The following is a 21,314-nucleotide window of genomic DNA, read 5'->3' as shown; positions in this document are numbered from 1 at the left end:
ATACATGTCTGGAAATGAATACGTGCTACACTGGGGGCAAAGCTGTTCAAAACGCCTCAAAAGTTACGTCGGGTACGCTTACTGGCTACTGTGGAGGTGACATGTCTCACTTATTAGCTGAAGGGTTCTTCTTCTTGCTATCGGAAGTTCATCACGATGACAGGTGCTCCGACATTCGACTCAAGCAAAGCTGCTCGAGGTCAATGGGAGGGTTCAAGTATCTATGGGGTGACTCATGGATTGTCTCTCTATGCACACCCATATATAAGATTGTGCCTGTGCTCCGCCGGCACAATGAATCAAATCGAAAATCGGACTGCTTTATCTACGCTACTTCTATTACGATACACATTCGATCAACATCCTTATAAGCTTGGCTACTTTCAAGGAACAACTTGATTCAATACCATAGCATCTGCAATGGAGACACTCCAGACCAAGGGGGTCGAAGCGATTGCCAGTGTAAGCTCGCTTTTACGCGATGCTATGGCCGCCTCGCTCCCCGTCGCCCCTGAGCAGTACCTTACTATCGCCATACCTGGTACGGTCATAGATCTGGCCGATTTTGAAGAAGGCGGATCATTCGTTTACGATGTTGCGAAGCACGCCATGCCTCCTACTACTGTTCGCCAGAGCGAGGGTCATTTGGTCGATGGAATGATACCACTCTCAACGATTATGGTAGGTAAAGACGGTGGTTTCGTCATTTTTACTAAGTGTATATCGATTGGGAACACTGGAAAGAGTGTAGCTCGCAGCTATTCACGATCCCTTGATGGTCTGGTTCCAGCGAAAGCAGATATCGGTAGTAGCACTGGTACCGCAGTTCCGGTAGCCAAAGTTACAAGGATGCCATGACATTTCTTCGTGGGACAGCTGCCGGGAAAACAGAAACAGTGGTCGACGTTCACTGCAAAAAGCAAAAGGTATGGGGGGAGGCTCGGTCTGCTTGGGACAAAAGCAGGTCTGATGCTGAACGTAAGTTTTCCGTACCTGTGTTAGTATCGGCTAAACCGACCTCCTTTCTCATGACACCACTAAACTTATTTCAGATGAAGCAGAGAAAAAGTTCCCCCCAGGATCTAGCCCTGATTTTATCGGGAGGCAAAAGCAATTCATCAACGACTGGAACCTACAAGCGACTTAAGCTCGAGCAAGACACTCTCGACGAAGCAAATGGCTGGATTATGTCGAAGGAGACTACTATCAGCGATGAATTGAAGAAGCTCACTGAACTTAGCAAAATCAAACTAGCCTCTAGCCCGACTAATGTGCCTGTTATCACAGGAGCAACTGCTCCTAGAAATGAGGCAGACAAGAACACTCCTCACGGACTACTTCTTGCGACTGAAGGAGCTGAAAAGGCAAGTCCGATATTCGCAACTCCACCAGCCGCTTCTTTCCCCGCCACTATTTCTGTCCCCAGCAATCCATCGCTCACTAATGCTGAGGAAGCTGATCCCTGGACTACGATCTCGTTTTCATACTCAGCATCCGATGTAAAGCAAAGTGCCGAGCAACATAGCTGGGGCAAGGGTGTCGGCGGTGCCGTGGGCTTTGGTCTTTGGTCTGTCGGTGGCTCATATTCCCACGATGAGACGCACGAGTCGATGCAGAGCGATATGGCAGCTTGTGATGTCAGTGTATCTTTTTCCGCTCTTGTCGTCAACATCAATCGTCCATGGCTATATGGCGAATTGTTTTCCGACATTGGTTTGGAGCTTGCCGATGGAGTCAAATCAAGCCCAGGTCCGCTTGCTTTACAAAAGATGATCGACGGGCAGGCTACCGGCGATCTTGCAATGTACAGTCAGTTTCCAGCCTATCCAACGAGCTTCATTGTCGCTGCAGACACGACAATTGAGTTTACTGGCTCGACAAAGCACATCGAGCAGCAATTCGATTCGCACAGTAATTCTGGCGGCGTCTCCGTACGTACCTCTATATGTTTGCTACATATCTGCTAACCTTTTTCGTAGGTCGGATATGGTCCATGGTCTGTCTCGAGCAGCTTCCACGAAGCCGCATCTTCGCAGAGGATGCAGGTGCACTCTACTGCCACAGGCTGCAAGCTGTGCTTTGGTGCTCCCCAAGTTGTTGGCTGGGTTAGCCAGATTCTGCCAAGTCTACCACGTCCTAGCGGCTACAATCCTATGACTCAAGGTGTTGGATTACCTCTACCAGCCTAGTACAGATAGACTCAAAGGTTGTCTGCTATTCATCTTGCCATAAATTCAGAGACTCTTACAATTCGCAACGTCTTCCAACCTCTCCCAATCTAGCTTTCTACTTTCAAAATGAGATTGCTATGTTTGAACGCCGTGCTCTCCTGTAAGATGACTGTTTCTAATATCAAATGAATAAATTTCATATGTTTCATGTTCTCAATTACACTCATTAACATGAGCGATCTCCCCAAAGATATCATAAGAGTTAGAACCCATTCAGGTTACTTTAGGCGTGGATTTTGAACTGTGTGGCCGAGCAGATGCGGGGCTGACTAGTAACTCGCCAACACTCCGACTATAATTTATCTGGTCCAGGCTCGCTAGACAGTCAAATCTTTCGGCGCGACGTACTGATGTAATTTTATGTTTTCGACTTCGACAGCATTTTCGTCACAGAATAGCGGCTAGGGAAGAACAGCAGTCTTGAGGAGAACCGTAGAAGCAATGTGGTTGAGTGAAATGGTTGCCGAATTTACAAAAAGTCTTTTCTGTGCAGTTCTCCTATGATTATGACATCAATCTTATACAGAATCTTTTTCTTTAGCAAGAGAGAATCAAGCATCACTTAGCCTTTGAAGGAAGTCTTCTTTGACAGTGGGAGCTAAAAGGATGACTTAGTGTGAACTCGGTAAAGTTTGTGTGATGTGTCGACCCAGTTCCCGTAGGGTTAAACGATAGGAAAAAAGACACTTCATGGTTTGAAATTAAGGCAACTAGTGTGACGGTCTGACGGTAACTTTCTAGCTATTATCACGTCACCCGCACGTGACTATTCTGCAGACCATTTACCACTTCTATTGGGAAGTTTCCTGCCTTCTTTTTTCCGATACTTCAGGTTCATCAAAAACGGTTTCCAGCTTTCCTTCCTCTTACAATTTACTGGCCTTCCCTCAGTACATGCAAATACATAACCGACAACTGACACAACTGAAAATCGACAAAAATGGACAAAATGCGGAAAGTCTTGCATGAGGATAGCCGTCCCAAATTGGCTTTGGAATCTCTCCCTGCCGAATTGAAGGTCATAATATTCTTTGCGCTACCGGATCTCATCTCCCTGAAGCACATTGCATCAACAAGTCGCTCACTCTACAATGCTGTCAAATCCGCGGAAAGACATGTCGTTCACCCGTTCCTCTCAAGCGAATTAGAGTTCGACGTGTTGCCCGAAGCCGCGGCTGTGATAGCCTCCTCACGAATAAAGTCACGAACAAAATCCCAGATGCTCACTTTCGCCGAGAATCATCTCCGCTGCCCGTGGCATTGGGATCCAAAGTTTTATTTCACCCTTGCGGATGCTCTCTACATAAGCAAACTCCACAAACAGATTCAATCTTTTACAAACCAATTTTTTGTTGTGGCATTCATGGATGATCATGAAATTCTGGATCCTGCACCACTATCTCGGAATGAAACAGCTCGAATCATGCGAGCGTTCTATCGGTTCGAGATATACTGTAATCTATTTCGATATAAGCAAGAACAACAAAATTATACGGCTAAAGAACAGCAAGAGTTATTCTTCTCCTGGTTTTCTCCCTGGGACAACGAACAGTTAGCATGCGTTGAAATGTTTTTCTCTTTGACTCACGGCAACTGTAAGTTATCCCAAACATAAAAAAATGCTCCTACTAAACATATTACTAAACATATCAGTCTTGGCAGATATTGTTGCAAGCGAAAACATGGCGCCTCAGAGCAAAGTCAATAGCTACCTTGGCCCCAACGGTGAACGTTTTCAGCACTTCTTGTCCTTGGGTTTAGATTACCTCCATCAATTCGACACAGCAGGCTCTTTAGAAGAGCAAAAAGCTCTTATGTATCCGCACTTGAATTTGGAGAATGGCGACTTTCTTCATTCGGGGTTAGAAGCGGTAAATAAGCCACATGACGGGGTTCTTCTGAAGAATTACATTTTCTCACCGTCAGGCGAACTCGAAGGGCCGGGCTGGCCCGTACATTTTCGTGACGATGACTATGGTCCGCATGTGGCATGGATTGGATCACACTTGAATTTTAGTTGCGATCGGCTTATCTGGGGCTGCGACTTACATCAGCTATATGATCAGGGATATGTAATGCGGGATTTCATACGACTTCAATCTCTAAACATAGACTACGATTGTGGGCAGGAAATAATAGACGCCCGAGAGATTCATATGGCTCGGATGTCGGGTTCGGAGCAAGGATGAATGTAATCTAGTATTATTGGTTGTAGTCTCCGGGCTGGAAATTGGGTCTCAAACTGACATATATTTGAAGTGAGAAGATGCGTGCGCCGAGCAAAATACGTGAATGCCTTGTTCACTGGGCGAACCCGAATAAACGCATGTTTTGCCGGAGCATTGGCCCATAGAAAAACCGTATTTCCCTCATTAATTCGCACTCCTCAAATCCATCACGAGATCGAAATCAGAATTCAGCTCATATCAGCTTTAGCTGGATCAAATCGCTTAGCGGGCAGGTTTACATGGGCGAAGCCCAATCTGTTAGTATCATACAACCATAACCTTACGGGTCCATCAATCAAAACAGTATCTTTAAAGTCTGGAATTCAGTGTACTGTCTCAAATACTATTGGACGAATGGCTTCCGACTACTGCTCCATCTTTCTCACTCGAAATCCCAACCAAGGAACCCGACTCCTCAACAACAAACTGCTACAAACAACACTGATACTACTCGCTGCCATTGCCAAACTGGCCCACACAGGGTCAAGTCTAACATGCTTTCCCTGACTCACGATCGGATACAACACACCTGCCGCCACTGGGAGCGCAATCATGTTGTACACCAGCGCCCATGCAAAATTGAATTTGATGCGTCGGAAAACAACTTTACTGAGATCGAGAAGCGTGATTAACGATTTAAGACTCGAGGACACGAGCACAAATTCTGCAGAGGATATCGCGATGTCTGAGCCGGAGCCGATAGCTATGCCTACATCTGCGGTGGTGAGAGCGGGAGAATCATTAATTCCATCACCCACCATGGCGACGAGTGCTCTTTTTTGGGCATGCTCTCCACCCGCAAATGTTTTCGCCTTCAACGACTTTTGCAAGTATTGGATCTTTTCCGCCTTTTGACTGGGCAGGACACCGGCGATGATATTGGATGTTGGGATTCCGACTTGGGCACCAATGGCGTTAGCGGTAATTTGATTGTCGCCGGATAGCATCCAGACTTCCGTGCCGCGCTTTTGGAGGCTTGTGATGATTGCTGGGGCTTCTGGGCGGATGGGGTCAGAGATTGCGAAAATGGCCGCGAGCTGGTATTGATTTGAGCTGATTTCGGTTTCAGTTGTCTTTTGAATGGCCGCGAGAGCGACGGAACGTCCTTGAGATTTCCATGACTCAAGAGTAGATCGGGTGGATTCTGAGATAGAAACTCTGTTTTCTAACATCAGAAGCTCGTTTCCGACTAGCATATGTACTGTACTGGACGTTCTGCCAAAATTGAAAGAGCCTGCGAGGCCTTTGCCGGCAATCTCAGCAACTTCAAGTAATTTACCACCTTCAATGTTCTTTTCGGCGCAAAATTCCTTGAGTGCTTTGGCAATTGTGTGGCTACTGTTGTTTTCGAGGCCGTTGACCATGCTCAATATCGTTTTGCCACTGTTCGCAACCGCTTCAGTTGAGTTGCAATCGACTGGGAAAATCTTAAAATCAGTGACAACTGGCTCGCCACCATGTGTAAGAGTTCCGGTCTTGTCGAATACAATACAATCTAGTTTGCTTGCTTTCTCGAATGCCTCACCACCTCCTTTGACAAGGATGCCATGCTGAGCTGCAAGTCCGCCGCCCACGAACAAGGCGGTTGGCGCCGCGAGGGCCAATCCGCAAGGACACGCGACAATGAGGGTTGCAATCTATTCAAAAAGTTAGTTCTGTGTGAATATTAACAGCCATTATAGGAGGAACATACTGCGAATTGAAGTGACCAAGCTACCCAGCCACCTGCATCTGGGCCTTGCCAATGTCGCGGTAGAACACCAGAAATACCTAATGACAACCAGACAATCCATGTTAGAATTGATATCAAGATTACTCCTGGCACAAAGTAACTTGTCAGTGCGTCCGCGATGGCCTCCATGGGAGCTCGCTTAGTTTGACCATCACGAACAGCGGCTACGATTTGATCCAGCATTGACGATCCCGCAACGCCAGTTATCCTTATGGAAACAGGCGAGTCCTTATTGACAGTACCAGAGAACACTTGATCACCGGCTGTCTTTTTTACCAACTTAGATTCTCCTGTCAAGCTTGATTCATCGAACTTAGTTTCGCCTTGTACAATGACACCGTCACATGGCGGCGATCCTCCTTGTAAAACCTTAACAACATCCCCAAAATCCAACAAGTCAACGCTGACCGTCTTATGTGTCTGTGGCCTGTCGTCTTTCAGAAATGCTTCGCCAGTAGATGTGCCATTGATAGACTCTGGGTAGCTAGAGCCCGTGATAATCAAAATCGCTTCAGTCGGTCGTAATTTTCCTAGCAGTGTAACTGCGTCGCCAGTCTTTGATTTGCTGTAACTTTCAATGAGTCGACCAACCAGAAGAAACAAGGTGAGGAAGACAACCGAATCGAAATAGAATGTGCTATCATCAGGCTTTGCAGCAGGATGGACACCCGCAGAAATAAGTTGTGCAGTGGAGGATATGTATGCAACCGAGGTTCCTAGCGACATAAGCATATTCATGCTACCAAATCGAAGAAACCGTTGATGTATTGGCGTTCTGCTTCCCCACCTCCACAACGATCTGATCTCCTTGATGGCACGAACGTGGAAGACATCTGCACACAAGAAGTAGACAGGTGTTGCCATAATGAAAAGTGCCCATTGCGCTCTGCTGATTCCAGCGCGTAGAGGATGCATGAGAAACATCCTTCCGGGGTCGTGCTCTTTAACGAGACTCATATAAACGATGCCGATGATGAGTGTAGGGATGGCGATGACGAACGTGAGGATGACTCGAATAAGTATTCGAAATTGTTCGCGTCTTTGCATTTTTCGGGACCGTTCTTCGAGGGTTGGTTCGTGGTTTATCGACGCTGAAAAGGCGACCTCGGTGTCTGAAATTGTTTCGAGGATATTTCTGACAGTAAAATCTGGCGCGTCCGGGGTGTAAGATACTCTCATGACAGGTTTCTCTACACTTAGTAACCTGTCTATTTTGACACGATCACCCAAGGTTGCGAGAGATTCGGATATCCTGGCTGGGCAATGTTCACAAAACATACCGTCAACCTTGATATCCACTGTTCGAACCATGTCTTGAGTGGAATTTTCGTCGTCAAGACGGATAATGCTATCGATAGTTGCCTCATATCCCATCGCTTCGATGCTCTCCACCAAATCATCCTTGTGCTCTTCTCCCACAAAGTCGATGCTGGCACTGTTTGCGATCAGGTTGACGACGGTTTTCCTGATCCACTCCACAGTTTCAAGGCCTTTGACTATATTGTTAGCACATGACGCACAAGTCATGCCACCAACAGCCAGCGAGGCTCTGAAAAGGTTTTGGCTCCCATGCTGAGGCTTTTTCAGACTGGTAACGCTGTCGAGTGCCGCTTCAAATCCAATGCTCTCGATAATCTCAATCAAGTCATCTTTGTGGTCCTCCTCGACAAAGTCGACCACAGCACTGCCTGAAATAAGATTGACAACGACTTTCTCGACCCATTGCTTCTTATTGAGTTCTTCGGTGATGCTGCCAGCGCATGACGCGCATGTCATTCCACCGATAGCCAATGTAGCTCTGAAGTACTCGCTCGGTATCGAGTCAACGACGACAACAGGTTGAAGGGCCTTTTCCATATTTTCCTTCCCTTTGGTGACATGTTTTGAAACACCAGGTTCAAGTCCTTTGTATCCAAGAATATCGCCATGTTGTTCCGTGAGGTTGAGCCGGCAGGCTTCACAATTTAATATGTGCCGGGAAGGGTATTTTGATTTTGCCGGGATCTTCGCATCAGACGAGGAACTTGGTATGAATCGATCCAGATAACCAATATCTTTATCGCTCGTGACCTGATTGTTCGTTTCCGGCTGTTTAGAATCTGTGGTCATGTCACAGACCTCAAAGCCTACCTGCTCGAGTGCGCTGCGTAAGGTGGAAATAGATAGTGATTCGTCGTGGTAAACAGTGACCCAGGACGTGACGAGGTTGGGTGATACGGATGTCGGTGCCGGATCATATTGGGAAAGTACATCTTTAATATAGGAAACGCATGAAGGACAGTGAAGATTAGATAGAAGAAAGGAAGTGGTCGTATGAGTTTGCGACATGATTTCTGTTGTTGTTTGGGAGTTCTTCTCTGACACGTTTTGCGTTGTGGGTATTTGCTATGAAGAATGAAAGGCAGAGATGGAGGAGCAAACGGTCAGAGGAAATAAAATTGCGACCTACGTATAAACAGATGCCTGTTAGCGCATGACCAGAGAACTATTGCCAAAATCTTATTAAAAATACAACGAAACGCAAAATCTACGCATGTTGGATGAATCATTCGAAATTCGCTGTGGCGGTTTCGCGCAAAAACATCGCAATCTTAAAATACGCACAAAAAACGCAGATGACTAATCATAGCCCAACCAATCACCAACAGCAAATTCATTCCAGTAAACAAGCATTTTGCAATCAGGCATAATTGGTCAAAAGATCTGAGACCATTTTTGTGAAGAAGTCCTGTCTGACATAGATACAGTAGATCAAATATAGGATTTAACATCGAATGGAGGCCCAACGATTAATAACCAGGAACAAGAACATCAGAACTACATCTCCGTTGCAAATTGGGGTATTGAAAGCTAAATTTTAGCAAATGTCAAAATATCAAAGACATTTTAAAGAAGACCAAGAGAGATGGAAATGGATTTTACCCCAGAAAGATAGGACTGTTTATTATCCCACTATTGAAATATGTATCAAGTCTTCCAGGTGGGATACCTACGTAAAAAACCAGAGTGACTCATCATCCTCCCCATATATATATTCTGTGATTCTCAGAGACAACAAGACCTGTATTTACTTCCCTCGTACTCTTGAGTGAGCTTTTCCCAGATTCCGCGTGGTCTTACGACCTGAGTTACTGAAAGAAACCAACACTTTTTGTCGCAAGATGTCTTCTCCAAATCCCACTCTTCAAACTGAAAATCTTATTCTCCGTCCTGCAATCCCTTCTGATGCAGCGGCCCTCGCAGCCATATTCGCCAACCCTCTCAACAGCCAATTTGAGCCGCATGCGCCAAGCAACCCAACGGTAGAAGAATACCAAGGCCGAATCGCCAAATGGGTGGACTTACGCAATAGCGGGAAAGCCTTCTTTCTCGTCATAACGCGACGCTCAACAACACAATCTGAGAATGGCGTTATCGGCTTCGGCGGTATCAATGGCGTCTCTACTGACGCTCAGGGAAAGCGAATTGCTGACCTGGGTGTGCTGATCGATAGTTCCGAGTGGAGGAAGGGATACGGACGAGAAGCGTTGCATGCTACGTTGGAGTTTGCATTTCGTAACGTGGAGGAGGAGGGTGTCGGATGCGAAGAAGCGTTTTTTGAGACTTTGGCGGTTAATGCGCCATTCCAAGCACTGGCTGATAGGATGGGTTTGGCGAAGTGGAAGCGGGTGGTCAGCGAGGGAAAAGAGGTTGAATACAGGTTTAGCAAAGACGATTGGGAGGGAGTGAAGAATGGAAGTGCGTGATTGGATTGAATTTACTCGGACGGCAGCCTTGATAAAAGTTGGAATAGATAAAAATAACTCTTGATTGACATCACATATAAGCCCGTAAAGAAAATGCTTCTTCCAGTAATTTATACTTTCAAGAATTGCCTTGATTAAACGATGTCTCCTGAAAGGAAGGCTCGCAACTGCTATATCCCCCAGATGGTGTCTATTAGCATACCTATAAGCTCAAATTGAAGATGTAACACCAAGTGCAAATGAAAGTTTGAACCCAAAATCATGACACAGAAATTAATAAAGGTGATGTGAAAATCTTTTGATTTGCGGGGCGCTTTACGTACCGACTTTTCGTCCCTTTACCAACACCAATTCGCCCGATTACGCGCTATATCTCCACGATCTTCATCTACCTAAAAATCTCTTGTGATTCTGGGTTGACAAAGCCGCTTTGGAGGACTATGCCTTGACTGGAAATGGTCATGTAGATTGAAGAAAATGGTGGTATGACTGGCCATTTCTATGTTTATCTTTATATTATACCTAGTGAGTAGTTTTGAGAAGTGTATCTAGACTAGCGAAATTACAGTAGTAGGAACGAAAGTTTGTTATACATTCACTTATAAGTGGTACGTGGAGATATAAGTAAAGATGTGTCACACTGGGTTTACCTCTGGAACTCAGAACTATGGTATATCGTATATTACTCCAGAACCCAATACCTGGCCACCGTGAGTGTGTTTCGAGCGCAAGCCAATATGGCCAACGGCAAACATACAACCTCTTTCCGGCGATCCTTGGTGTGTGCTCTCAAACATATGTTGAAGGCAAAGACGTTCTGTACAGACAGCAATGTTTCTATCATGCGTCTCTGCGTAATAAAGATTGTTACCAAGATTGCAAGCAATACATAATCTGTCCTCTCAATCGATACGCTTGCGACCGGCCCATGCTACCCTTCAAAATGGGTGGTTGGTGCGAGGCTGATTATCATGCAATAACAAATCCAATAGCACCTTCCATGATCTCGGTCAGATCCTGGAAAGTAGTATTGTGTCTTGCAGCCCAAGACGACGAAGACAGAGAGACCTGCGTACCATTTGGCTTCGGAGACCTATGTGAGCAGGTTCTGTCAAAAGCTTCGTTGCATTCCTTAGATATTGCAATCATGCCTAAGAACTACGAGTTTAGGTATACAAGAGGAGATTATTACACGCCATCCCAAGTTCTGCGACCATTAGACTATATTCGGAACGTCACTAATGTGACGTTGCGCGATGCTGAATATCTCGAAATACCAGACTATTATGGGTACCCAACTAGTTCGTACAGTGACAAAGAGGGAATGATCAAAATCTCTGAACTCCTCAGCCAATTTCACGACTGCCCCGAACTCAAGGTTGATCTTACAATTCCAGTAAAAGGATCGAGCCCAGTTGAGTTTGCGTCTCAGATGTACGTGCGACTACTGAGATACGCTCAAGCATTTGAGAGATACGAGTACTTTAGATTGGAAATGGCATTGCCGTTGGGAAAAATAGTTTCTCTTAGAGACGTAAAAGACGATTTGCAACTTTCTAACGAGCGAAGCCGGTACAACGACATGGGGGGAGCTCGTAATCCTTTTCGTGGTGATCTTGTTCACCCAGTAGAGTTGACTCTCACACTCGCAGATTCTGCCCAGAGAAACCACGACGCAGACTTGTTCAAGATATTTTGAAGAAAGGTGATCGAAGCCTTCGAAGATCAATATCAGCGCATGTCAAAAGCCGCAGGAAACATTGCCGAGTATATCAAGGACCATAAAATGAAGGGGGGAATGTTCGACTCTCGTCATGATGCTGATTATGTTGATTATCGGTTCAATTGGGATGGAGAAATTGGCGTCACTGGCATACAGAGATTGAAAGAATATGCAGACTCTTTTCAGCGTGACGTCCCCGACGAGCTATTGCCGCAATTCGAAGTACAAGAGCGCCGTTTGAAAGCTCTGTATTCTCAAGTTGAACCTTTAAGATCAGTAGATCAGGTTCTTCTTGCGCATGATATGAAAGACCCTAGTAATATCCTTCAACTATATCGGGCGGCTGTAGATGAGCTGGATAAGAAGTATTTGGCTATCAGAGCAGCAAGAGAAGAGCTTTGGTCCTTCGATACTAAAGGCTGTCCTGGAGTTATTCTGGATGAGCTTGACATGCATTTGGTTGAGCCTGTGAATTGGAAAGTCCATGAAAATAGGAATTCTCCATATGACGACTTTCCTCGACTGCCAGACGGATTTTACGACCACGAGATCGATTACGCATGGGGTGAGCATACAATAAATGTGCCTTATTACTGATTTGGTCACTGACTGTGTTATAGAACATCAAAGACCTTGGTATCCTGAAGAAAATCTCAGAAAACTCTACGAAAACCTGCCCAACCCTCCAAGTTGAGCGTGTCAAAGGGGATCGGATGCAAAACCTAGGGTTAGTTTTTCAAATCGATATGGATATCAGCCCAGACAATATCGGAGGTTGTTGAGAAGGGAGAAAGACGTAACACTGATCAAACTCAATGAAGAATATACGTGGACGAGTGTGTATTGATGTCTTTCAGAAACCCGTTTGTGGGTATGTTTTCGACGTCGACATAGTTGAGCTAGGACTGAATGAATTCACTAGGAGATTTCAAAACTTTTCGATCCTTTCACTATTTGCTGTTCTAGTGGTTGTAAGTGTTTGATTCACGGCTGCCTCTTACTAAAAAGGGGTTCTAGGCGAAGACTTTCTCTTCTGGTTGTAAAAAGAAAAATGGACTAAATTAAATTATCTGGCTTCAATCTCGGTGTTTTCCAAGTCATTTCTTACGCTTATTAGACCATGCCAGTTCGTCACGTCCAAGGCAAATAAAAGTTCAAAATTCGACGAGTCAGAATTGAACCTGAAAAAAGTCACGAAAAAAGACTTGTTTTCCACTGGTGCATTCATACTCGTTATTGGAGTGTAATGTTATATATTGCTTCGACCAGCTCGTAGATGAACAAAACAGATTGATTGAATCGGCCACAGTACAAAATATTCAAATCTTCAAGTACAACAATTAAAATCTCATGTCCACTGATTCCGCGCACTTGGCCAAAATACATTTTCAACGAGCAGAATAATACTGAATAACTACAGTTCCAGAAAGTGCTAAAAGACCCTCTTGTCGAGGTCAGCATCCCCCAAGATCAATACTATCAAAATCCAGTTAGTTAAAAGCTTCAAGAAGGCTAGCCCCATATGGACTTTGAAAGATATGAGAGAAATTCAAGATACCTCTGCAAGCGAAGAGATGGTTCATATTTGGTCACAAAATTCAACTTTCTGCTTATACTCAATCATATTGCATCAGCCACTTTGTTTCCACGACATGGTCACATCCGCCAGCTCCAAAAAGCACAAGCGGTGCGATTTCCCCTCCACACTGCTTACACTGCAAACTAAATGCTAGTAACACGTCAAAAAAATCCTCTCAGCATCCTTTTCCGAACTTTGAGGTTATAACGTTTATTGATAGCAAATCTACTCAGAGCCTGAACAGACCACCACATATCAACACACCGGATCCGAAGAAGCTACCCAATTGCAGCCTAAGCTTATAGATTGCCTCGAGAAAATTAATCTGCCAAATAAACAACACTATCATCGCACACCTCCGAAATCAAGAAAAGCAATGGCAACCGCCAACATCAACAACTTTCCCGAGACAGCTCAAATGCAGCCCATCGCTCAGCGAACTAGCAGGGGAACAGAACGTGGGAGGCGCTTTATCTAGCGTGATCCATCACCTCGAACCTGTGATCTCCGTTGCACATGGACGCCCGAACTCCTCTTCATGATGCAGACTAAAACTGTGGTAGGTAGTAGGTGACGGTTTCACAAGTGCCGCGATTCCATACGTGTACGGAGTCAAGAGGATTCGAAGGATGGCATGGCACTGAGATGAGATAGAATAGGCCGTATTTGTGTTGATTTGCTGTGACAAGCTTCTTTCGCTTCTATGATGAGGCCACAATCCGACAGACAGATGTACATACGACTGAGAACCATAGGTGTAGGTACCTGCAGAGTCCGCGAACGGCGCGCACTAACCACGTATACAAAAAACCCTGACCTCTTTCGCAAGACCAAAAAGCTAAAATCAAAACAGTGAGTGACGTGTGGCCTACTCGGTCAGTCTTATCAATATTATCCAGACCGTATAACCTAGAATTCAACAATCACCTCCGACACCCCAAAATACGACATGTAATCCTCTGACCTTGCTATTCCCTACGAAATCATTCCAAGTCCCGTGTTAATTTTTTGAGATATGGTAGCCAAACATCAAATCTTGCATGTAGACCTAAGTATTTATACCTGTGTAACTCACGGGGAGATGGAGTGGAAACCTGATAGTAATTTACAACGTCTGGCATTTAATTATTCCAGATTGATCCATGCCACTCCATCTTATAAGGATAGAAGCATGTGGTAGATTGCCCGAGGGTAGCCATGATGGCCGAGTCACCTCGACTTCATGTTTGGTACAATCCTGCCACGAAACCGTGCGCGTATGTGCTACCTGGGAACCTACCTATTACGGCATCCCATTCGAGACTTCGAAATCAGTGTTTTAATCCTCTTGCAAACCACAAAACATCTAACCGTAACGGAATACCTCTGTCCGAACGGCTCTTCCCACAGCTTCGAGCCCAAATCAGTGCGATATAGCAGATGAACATGTGGTTTCTCAAAAGGCTCAGGCCCCTGAGCCTGACCCCGATGCAGTTTGGGTAGCATTCTAGCATATGCAGCCACTTCTCGTCTTCCCCCATCTGCTACGTCCAAAGGTTTCAACAGATAAATTCCCTGTACCAACGCAGTAAACCGTGTTCCCCAAATTAGTCCTATCTTCAAACATTCGACATTATCAAATAAATGTATCATTTCGGGCGTGGTCAACTCTGCGAGATATCAACCCGCGAGACGTGTCGACGGCAGTAGATCGACCTCGTTTGCATGCTTCATACATGCATCGGCTGCCAGTGGCCTCCTTACCCGTGCGATTTCAAGCCGCTCTGGTCTTGGGTGACTGTCCTACTGTGTGAAGCTGTGCGGGTGACTCGTCTAAGAGTAAAGGAAGCTTCAATCACGCCACTTCATGTTTAACTACCTAGGTAGGTACCTAGGTAGTCTTGAGTGAGCAAACGTCTTTGCCAACCACCGTTGCACACGACGTAGAGTAAAGATGAGACCTTGCATCCAGCCATCGCCGCAAAGCGGAAAGCGTAACTGTAAGTCGCTGTAAATCAGTGAAATCGAGTAAAACGAGTTTAGATCAAATGGGTAGGAATGTTTTCCTTCTTCGGAAAAGCTTATTTGAATTTATTGGAACCGCTCAGGAGGGCGTCTCAGCCGAGAGCTTCGACGGAGGCCCCGAGAATCAGGAGTGGGGCCCAAACTGGGTTTGCTAGTCCGTTTCCCCTTCTTCACTCGAGCACCATTATCCAGGACCGCTCTAGGTTTCACAGAGTCCATGATTTTGTTTGACGGCTTGGACGGTCTTGGGGCACGCGAGCCTCGCACATAAGAAAGCTCCAGACTTGTGTTGCTAGGTTTGGATCTCGTCTTACGAGTTTGCCTTGTTTGCCTTGACTGTGGGAATATGTTTGTCTCTTGGATAGGGGACGCCATTGTTTTTCCATCTGGAGGCGTGTTAGTCTCACTGTCTCGTCTCGTCCGTTTTGAAGAAGGTTTTTCGTTGTCATCGTCAGCACGATCTCGTTTAAGCTTTCGCTGGTTTCCAGGATTATCTACAGCCGAGTCTGTGCTGGCCACCTCAGTTAGGTTCGACTCGCGTTCAATCAAGGGGACCTGCTGCAGCATCCACCGCAGGAGCAAACTTTGTCGAGCTACCTCTTCCTTCGCAATTACGAACGTCTTCGTCTGACGATGGAAATCAACTATGATATTACGTCGTTTAGTAATATGTTCGAGGGAGTCTGTTGCGGCGTTCAATTTGGTTTTGGCGGCCGACAGCTTTTTTTTTCGCTGGGAAAGGTTTTGTTTGGGTAGACGACCGGATTCCGCATTGTGCAGTTGCTTTTCTGCTGCCCGCACAGTCAATTTCGCCAATTCCACAGTCTCTTCAGCCTCGACTTCTTCGCCCTTCATCTGCGCCCCCATTCCGAAAATCCATATTGACTCCTCTGTCTCCATAGGCCTCAGGACCTTCAAATCAACAACATTCTTCCAGGCTTTATCATACCGCGACTGCCGACGACGGATGAGACTCGTCGAGTGATCGTACTTCGTGTATTCGAAGTTTAAGTATTCGAACCAGGTCGCGAGATTATTTTGCTGATCCAGGTCCTCAATCAGCTGAATTGAGCGATCAAACCCATGGGATTTGAGGCGGTCGCGTAGTCGTGCACAATGTGCAGGAAAGCGACCTTGCTCTCTGTGCAGTCGTTGATACTCGCGAAAGGATTTCCAGGACCCCAACTGACATGAAAACACCCCCTTCCATGCATCAGGACCATCTGGATTCCTCTGCCAGAACGACAAGATCTCGTGGTATTCTGGCAGACTCTTCGCAACATCGTACTCCAGCCCGATCGGGTGTGAGGGCCGGCCGCCGAGGCTTAACAATTCTTCGTAGTACTCAGTCTCCCTTGCTTGGATCACACGCTCGTATTCCTCGTCATCTAGATCTGCAGTCGACTCAGCAGAGGGTGCTCGAGGCGATGATTCCCTGCCGGTAGCAAGTTCCTCCAGGCGTGCAGAGACATGATTTAGATCAATCGTAGCGCTCCCATCAATTCGTGTACTGTATGGTTATTGAGACGATAGAACATGCAAAGAGACAGGATGGTTACCTCAATCGCTGAATGAAGTGGTCCGGTAGATTCTCAGGGTCTTCGACTTGAATACATCTGCAGATGAACCTTAGCATTTATTGTCGAAGCTCCAGGACAACCGAACCTTCCATTGGTTTCTAGATACTGGTCAAGCTCGAGGTCGCTGTACTGCGCGATATCGGTAGCAAAAAGCTTTGGCGGTTGCGGCTGAGGCACCGCCATTATTTATGTTGTTCGTGGTAGTTCGTGGTAGTTAATGAGCACTGGAGGGGACGTGGTGTTGTTCGCTCAGGAAAGGAAGGGTCCCGGGAAAATGATCTTCCCGTGCAGCGCTTAAAGTCCTAAATTAGACGTACCTACCAGGTAAATTGGGTATCCTTGCTACAGTAGTGCACCCGCCAACACACGACCTCTGGTGGCACAATTTTGTTTGTTTGTCAACTAATCACGAGACTCAACCCCGTCTTGCGGAGGACAAAATAAGTGTCAGTTACCTGCCTAGTAATTTCAGGATCCAAAAGTCGACTTCGAACAGAGCTTAAGAAGTCTTATTTACTTAAAATAATTGACGAAATAAGTCACATTGTTCCAAGTTAATCCACTAAATGCCGCTATTTCGTCAACTGAATCGAAGAAACATCATGCTTCGACTGCCACTTATTTTGTCCACCGCGAGCCCGTCTTCATTTCCCAGATGGCCGCAGGTGAGAGTAAGAGCAGGGTCTCCGCGGCTATCGCTACCTTGAGGGTGTCACAGGAGGCGCTTTGCTACATCGATTGGATACCGCGTCTCATGTTACAACAATTCGGCGTGTTTGCTACCTAACCTAAGCTTAGGTAGAATCTCTCGCTGAAACGGAGGGATACATAAAGCATGAAAGCATCAATGTGCTCTTGTTTATTGCCCTCTTTCCTCTTCACATCTTTCTATAAGACAGCATCATGGCGGACCCGAACCTGATTGCTTGTTTATATCCTGTGGATGGCGACAATGACGCATGGAACGCGATTCATCTGAACAGGGATAGTGTGCGGTACCTCCCCCAGCAAACCGAGCCAGCCCCAGCGCTGGGAAGGCGGGGCAGCCAGGAGTCCATTGCTTCGACGGCGGCTTCGGTATCGGCTTCGGCATCGGACTCGGCTGCAGAGGAGAATGTTACAGCTCACCATGGACTCCAATTGACATTCGACCACAAGCCCAAAACCGGGCAAGGCTTTTTACTCGGACGAGATGCAAACTCTTGCGATATTGTTTTGCCCAGCTCCCGTGGCTCAAAGATTGGGCGCCGTCATTGCTGCCTCACATTCGATGCACAGCGACGATTAATCTTACGGGATCTCTCGCACCATGGCACCATCGTCACATACGACAAGAAGGGAGGCGAGAAACGCCAACATATCGTCACTCACGACGACGACCGACGCGAGAGGTTTCACTACTTTACGTGGATTCTAAGTGGCGATGCAGCGCTGGACGCGAAGAACATCGTCATCAAGCTCGAGCAGATGCAATTCCGCATCGTCGTCGCTAAGCATGATTCGCATCTAGACCTGTACTACAGCAATGTCGACCGCTTTCTCCAGGAGGCAAATGCAAACGACGGACTGCATCTCGGTGGACTGGGCATTCAAAGTGCGGCTTCAACCGCGCTACCAAGTGGGACTCACACTCCTACTTCCCAAAGCCCAATATACATCAAACAATCTAGGCTGGGCAGTGGTAGTTTTTCGGTTGTGAGTCGTGTGTGGGATGTGAGCACTGGTTCTGTATATGCTTCCAAGAAGTTTGTGAACATGACGCAGGCTCGCTGGAGGAGAGAAGTAGATATCACAAAACAACTCTCACAACTGTCAAACGTCCGACTCCCCCCCCTCCTTCTATAAAATCTCACTGCTAATTTCTATGTAGGAGCATATTGTGCGGTTTATCGGTGTTGTTGAAACGCCGGTACCTCAGCTTATTCTCGAGTATCTTCCGCTGGGGAGTCTAGGAGATCAGCACAGACGAGACTCGATCACCGACCGGGAGAACTGTACAATTCTGCTTCAAAGCCTCGATGCCTTGACTTCCATGCATGAGGCTAATATCGTCCACAGAGATATAAAGCCAGAAAACATTCTTGTTCAATCTCGGAAGCCGCTCCACATAAAGCTATCAGACTTTGGCCTTGGGAAGTCCACTTCTGACCTGCAAACTATGTGCGGGACACATTGCTACACTGCACCGGAAATCTATACAAAGCGCCGTAATGAACCGTACACCAAAGCTTGTGACATCTGGTCGCTTGCTGTCGTTTTCTTCGAGTACTCCTTTAACCACTTTCCTAATTCCAAGAAAACGGATTTTGGATCGGAGTGGTGCAAAGCAATTATCAAGCTTGCCAAGAGATATGAGTCTAATTTTGTACTCGATTTCGTGTTAACTTCAATGTTGGTCATAGATCCAGCAAAGCGACTACCAGCTAGGGAGTGTTGGGACTTCTTTTTGCAATTACCGTTATCTTATAGCCAATGCTCGACTCCGACGCAAGGGTCTTTCCTCGAAAATGATTCTAAGGAAACAGCAAGCATTCGCAGAACGTCGTCAAATGCGACTCCCTCCGAAGCGATTAAAGTTACGGCGCTGAACACCCCCGAGCACGAAACCTGCCGTGCGCCTGAGAACAGAACGCGGCGGCGCTGGGCGACTCCCTCAGAGGTACTTATATTTTCGCCACTACCTATTTCTAAACACGGAAGCTCCAGTTTTTACGAAGACGGAAGCTATAGTGCGCTCGAGAACAACTCGCGGACAGCGAAGGGCACCGTGGATCACTATTTGGTTGACCCCAATACTGCGAAACAAGAGTTCGAAGAACTTAAAACTCCAATAGTCCGCCGATCAAAGCGATTACGACAGCAAGAGGGTGACCTTGAGATACTAAATCCTTCAACTGCCTCACAATCAAAAAGGGTCCGACAGCGTGACCGAGAGATAGAACATAAAAGCATTGAAGCCACTCAAATCTTCGGAGCAAACTGGTTGCGGGATCCTAATTGTGTCGGATCTTCTGTTGCTGCCATGGGAGAAGATCTGGATCAATCGAGTGGATTCAGCAGTATGACAACCAACCATTCGAAAAGTCGCGTTTCGGAAACCGCCAAGAGTCCAGACTGAAGGGACCTCCCTAAAGCGAGAACAACGATAATCTGGCCCAAGTTTATATTTCTCTAATCCTTTTGAGTGAATATACTATATGGCCTCTATTGCAAAGAATAAATACAACTGCTTAGGGAAGGTATGGAATGAAGTCGAATTCTGGCATCCATACCCTAGAAGGGTGTCCCGTCAGATTTGCAACACACTGGTGGTGGTTGTATAGATGTTGCATGTCGGCTCGACTTCCCAACTCGATCACTGGGGCGATTCCACCATGCAGAAATGATACATGGGAGGACTCACCGTCATTCATATCAAGGAAGCAAAGAAACTCTACCACGTTTGTTTCTCTCCAAGCGTTAAATTCCCTCATCGATGGAAATCAAGTCAAAAAAGATGAGCAGGATTTATGGAAAGCGATAATCACGGACTTGCTCCCGCCGGTCGAGGCTGATCCTGCTGCTTGCGATGCCTAGAGTCAGGGTGTAGAGTTCGGTAACATGAGCATCGCAATCAGCAAGACCAGCCTCGACTAGTGGCGGCCAGGAACCCGCGAGGGATATCTGTGCCATCTCGCGGAGGACAAAATTCGTTTCAGTCACCTACCCGCTAACCTGAGACTAAATAATCAGTCGACTTTGAATCGAGTTGAAAATTCATATTCACTGAAAACAATTGACGGAATAGTGTTAATATTTCAAGTTGATCCACTAAATATACGATATCTCGTCAAATTAATCAAGAAAATATTGGTTTACGACTCCCACTTATTTTGTCCTCCGCGAAGCCAACTAATATGATACATGTACTTGATAATGAATGTATGTGGGATTGAAGTTTTTTGTAACGGCAGATGTCTGGTTTTGAGGATGAGATGATGTATTTCGTGAGTACTGAAGGATGTGTAGTTCATAGATGTATTCATATTGTAATTATCTTCTGACCGTAATATTTACTCTCGATTACCTGTTTCCTAGATATATGAAACATAATGACAAACCGTGAAGAAGGTCGACAGCGACGTGCGCATGGAATTGAGTCCTTAACACGGAGGAAGGATCTGAGCCACAAACCTCCCACTTCAAAGACGAACGATCGACATACTACTCATCACTGCGTCATGTTCATACTAAATATCTGGTCATTACGCCATGATTATCCAAGTTCTCAGTAATATCATACAAATTCACTAATCCTTGATGCTCTCATCCGATACAACTCCAACGTCCAACCACCATTGCTCCCCCCAGACTTTCGGATTCTTACCGGGTAGCATCGCCACCGCTGGCTCACTATCTTTAATCCCCAAGTATGGATATGATCTAGAAATCAGTCCTAGGAAAGCGCTTATTCTTCCTCGTGTGGTCAATTTTGGTAACTTGCACTTGCTT

General features: G+C 46.1%; 8 protein-coding genes across 8 annotated transcripts; 6 read left to right on the top strand and 2 right to left on the bottom strand.

The window, feature by feature from the left end:
* Nucleotides 1-420: 420 nt before the first annotated feature.
* Nucleotides 421-2,189, top strand: GLAREA_01268 (uncharacterized protein; the record flags this gene model as incomplete). The annotated part of the gene is made up of 4 exons (XM_008088484.1): nucleotides 421-831; nucleotides 877-978; nucleotides 1,053-1,931; nucleotides 1,980-2,189. 4 exons carry the CDS (start codon nucleotides 421-423, stop codon nucleotides 2,187-2,189), a joined length of 1,602 nt encoding a protein of 533 aa, XP_008086675.1.
* A 982-nt stretch (nucleotides 2,190-3,171) lies between these two features.
* GLAREA_01267 (uncharacterized protein) lies at nucleotides 3,172-4,420 on the top strand (the record flags this gene model as incomplete). Its single annotated transcript, XM_008088483.1, has 2 exons — nucleotides 3,172-3,826; nucleotides 3,885-4,420. The coding sequence occupies 2 exons, from the start codon at nucleotides 3,172-3,174 to the stop codon at nucleotides 4,418-4,420; spliced, it is 1,191 nt and encodes a 396-aa protein (XP_008086674.1).
* A 404-nt stretch (nucleotides 4,421-4,824) lies between these two features.
* GLAREA_01266 (HAD-like protein) lies at nucleotides 4,825-8,519 on the bottom strand (the record flags this gene model as incomplete). The annotated part of the gene is made up of 2 exons (XM_008088482.1): nucleotides 4,825-6,096; nucleotides 6,153-8,519. 2 exons carry the CDS (start codon nucleotides 8,517-8,519, stop codon nucleotides 4,825-4,827), a joined length of 3,639 nt encoding a protein of 1,212 aa, XP_008086673.1.
* An 833-nt stretch (nucleotides 8,520-9,352) lies between these two features.
* GLAREA_01265 (Acyl-CoA N-acyltransferases (Nat)) lies at nucleotides 9,353-9,937 on the top strand (the record flags this gene model as incomplete). Its single annotated transcript, XM_008088481.1, has 1 exon — nucleotides 9,353-9,937. The coding sequence occupies one exon, from the start codon at nucleotides 9,353-9,355 to the stop codon at nucleotides 9,935-9,937; it is 585 nt and encodes a 194-aa protein (XP_008086672.1).
* Nucleotides 9,938-10,880: 943 nt separating this feature from the next.
* On the top strand, nucleotides 10,881-11,636 carry GLAREA_01264 (uncharacterized protein; the record flags this gene model as incomplete). Its single annotated transcript, XM_008088480.1, has 1 exon — nucleotides 10,881-11,636. One exon carries the CDS (start codon nucleotides 10,881-10,883, stop codon nucleotides 11,634-11,636), a length of 756 nt encoding a protein of 251 aa, XP_008086671.1.
* A 39-nt stretch (nucleotides 11,637-11,675) lies between these two features.
* Nucleotides 11,676-12,354, top strand: GLAREA_01263 (uncharacterized protein; the record flags this gene model as incomplete). Its single annotated transcript, XM_008088479.1, has 2 exons — nucleotides 11,676-12,225; nucleotides 12,281-12,354. 2 exons carry the CDS (start codon nucleotides 11,676-11,678, stop codon nucleotides 12,352-12,354), a joined length of 624 nt encoding a protein of 207 aa, XP_008086670.1.
* Nucleotides 12,355-15,309: 2,955 nt separating this feature from the next.
* GLAREA_01262 (uncharacterized protein) lies at nucleotides 15,310-17,006 on the bottom strand (the record flags this gene model as incomplete). The annotated part of the gene is made up of 3 exons (XM_008088478.1): nucleotides 15,310-16,753; nucleotides 16,803-16,859; nucleotides 16,909-17,006. The coding sequence occupies 3 exons, from the start codon at nucleotides 17,004-17,006 to the stop codon at nucleotides 15,310-15,312; spliced, it is 1,599 nt and encodes a 532-aa protein (XP_008086669.1).
* Nucleotides 17,007-17,726: 720 nt separating this feature from the next.
* Nucleotides 17,727-19,941, top strand: GLAREA_01261 (Protein kinase-like (PK-like); the record flags this gene model as incomplete). Its single annotated transcript, XM_008088477.1, has 2 exons — nucleotides 17,727-18,641; nucleotides 18,694-19,941. 2 exons carry the CDS (start codon nucleotides 17,727-17,729, stop codon nucleotides 19,939-19,941), a joined length of 2,163 nt encoding a protein of 720 aa, XP_008086668.1.
* Nucleotides 19,942-21,314: the final 1,373 nt, after the last annotated feature.

This window comes from Glarea lozoyensis (assembly GCF_000409485.1).
Source record: "Glarea lozoyensis ATCC 20868 chromosome Unknown GLAREA7, whole genome shotgun sequence".
NCBI classification, from domain to species: Eukaryota; Fungi; Ascomycota; class Leotiomycetes; order Helotiales; family Helotiaceae; genus Glarea; species Glarea lozoyensis.
The sequence above is the reverse complement of the archived record's forward strand: the minus strand, read 5'-3'. Positions and strand labels throughout refer to the sequence as shown.